This window comes from Buceros rhinoceros, unplaced genomic scaffold, assembly GCF_000710305.1.
Source record: "Buceros rhinoceros silvestris isolate BGI_N320 unplaced genomic scaffold, ASM71030v1 scaffold21909, whole genome shotgun sequence".
Classification (NCBI taxonomy): domain Eukaryota; kingdom Metazoa; phylum Chordata; class Aves; order Bucerotiformes; family Bucerotidae; genus Buceros; species Buceros rhinoceros.
The window spans coordinates 15,838-17,341 of record NW_010430013.1 but is presented as its reverse complement, the minus strand read 5'-3'; the positions used below and the strand labels follow the sequence as shown (position 1 = coordinate 17,341).

At 51.1% G+C, this 1,504-nt stretch overlaps 1 protein-coding gene across 1 annotated transcript in view; it reads right to left on the bottom strand.

Annotated features, from left to right (window-relative positions):
- Positions 1-396: 396 nt before the first annotated feature.
- The window catches only part of LOC104499383 (disco-interacting protein 2 homolog B-like), a gene marked incomplete at both ends in the record, with an annotated part of 11,281 nt that continues 10,173 nt past the window's right edge, over positions 397-1,504 (bottom strand). Inside the window, one exon of the mRNA XM_010142881.1 lies at positions 397-540. Within this exon, the coding sequence (XP_010141183.1) occupies positions 397-540 (144 nt within the window). The remainder of the gene's footprint in view (positions 541-1,504) is intronic.

Here is a 1,504-nt window from a genome sequence, read left to right as displayed (position 1 = left end):
GTGCCAACAGCTGACAGCGAGTACTAGCAGCTTCATGGGAGCTTAATTATTGTTAAGAATTACAGTATTGCATTCATCTTATCCTTCCCTGGGGAATTCTGGGACAAAAGCTTTTAAGAACAATTAGCCTGCCTATGTGTTTGCTATTTGTCTCTTGAAAAGCGGGACAGAAAAGCCAATTATCCTCCCCACGGTCCCCTCCAGTTCTGCTCAGATGCTGCAGCATGGAACATGCTAGTGCCGCTGTCAGAACTGCGGCACAGGAACTTGTCCATGCCCCAAACACGTCAAATTTGTCAAAGTGCCTAAACGGGACCAGCTTAAGTCAGGTGCTGTGTTCTCCCAGCTCGAGCCCGTCACGCCGCTCGGACTCCTGGCTCCCCGGAACCCTCGTACCGTCAGCAGTGTCCATGAGGCTGGAGCGGTTGGATCCCTTGTGCATGCCCTTCACGATCCCCGAGGGAGGGAGGTCGATGGCTGCTGGCCGGGCTGAGGAAGAGGAGGTAGTTGCTGTGACATCTGGGGGAACTGAGAAACTTTCTAAAAAAGGGAGAAAATTGAGATGTTAATTAACACACAGCTTCTACGGTTTGATGGCACAAGCAAAGCGTAGTTACCTGGCACCAACAATCTTAAGAAGTTAACGGGCTGGATGTGTGGGAGCTCTTATTGACGCTAAACCCAGCACTTCCGAAAGACTAAGTGGCTCTAGGAGGTGCAGTTATCTGCTCTGGGAAGCAGAAAACAAAGGCACAGGTGAGTGGCCTTGTCCACATCAGCAAGCGGTTCTCCAAACCAGAGCCCCTCCTCTAGCCTCTAACCTCCAAATCAAGCTCAACCTCTTGACCTTCAGCACCGTAAAAAAAGTCCGAGAGCCACACGAGCTCGGAACTATCCAAAGCTCTAGAACAAAACCCGCATCACCTTTGCAATCATCTCTCTTGCTAGAATTCGACTATTTAACTTTTTTGTCAGCAAGGGCTTTCTGAAACAAAACACACGGGGGCCTCCTGACTAAAGCAGATCAGCAAAACACCCCGTTGGGTTTAAATTTCTCCCGGGTCAGCGGCTGAACAGCACAAGCCCGCCCGGCAGTTCAGGAACGAGCTTGGGGGATTGGAGCGAGCTGGGTCTCACTTTGGCTTTAAGGTGTGAGACACCGGTTTGTTTTCCAGATGAGTCTGTAAGCACCACCGGGGCGAGTAACCCTGTGGACGTCAGTGATCCTCTCGTTAACTTCCTCTTAACCAAGCGGGTTTTGCTTACGCGGGATTTCTCTCCACCACACAGTAGGTTCAGTCACCTGACAGGGCAAGAATGTTCTATCTGAGCTTAACAGAAGCAGCAGCTGATGCTTACGAAGGAAAAAAACCCCGCGCGTTGGGAACTGCACGTTGGGTGGCACGGAGCGAGGCCAAGGGAAGTCGGACACGGAGGAACTGCTGCAGGAAGGTTTTGCAGAGGATTCTCCGTGTCCCTCTTTGAGGAGAAAAAAAAATCCACT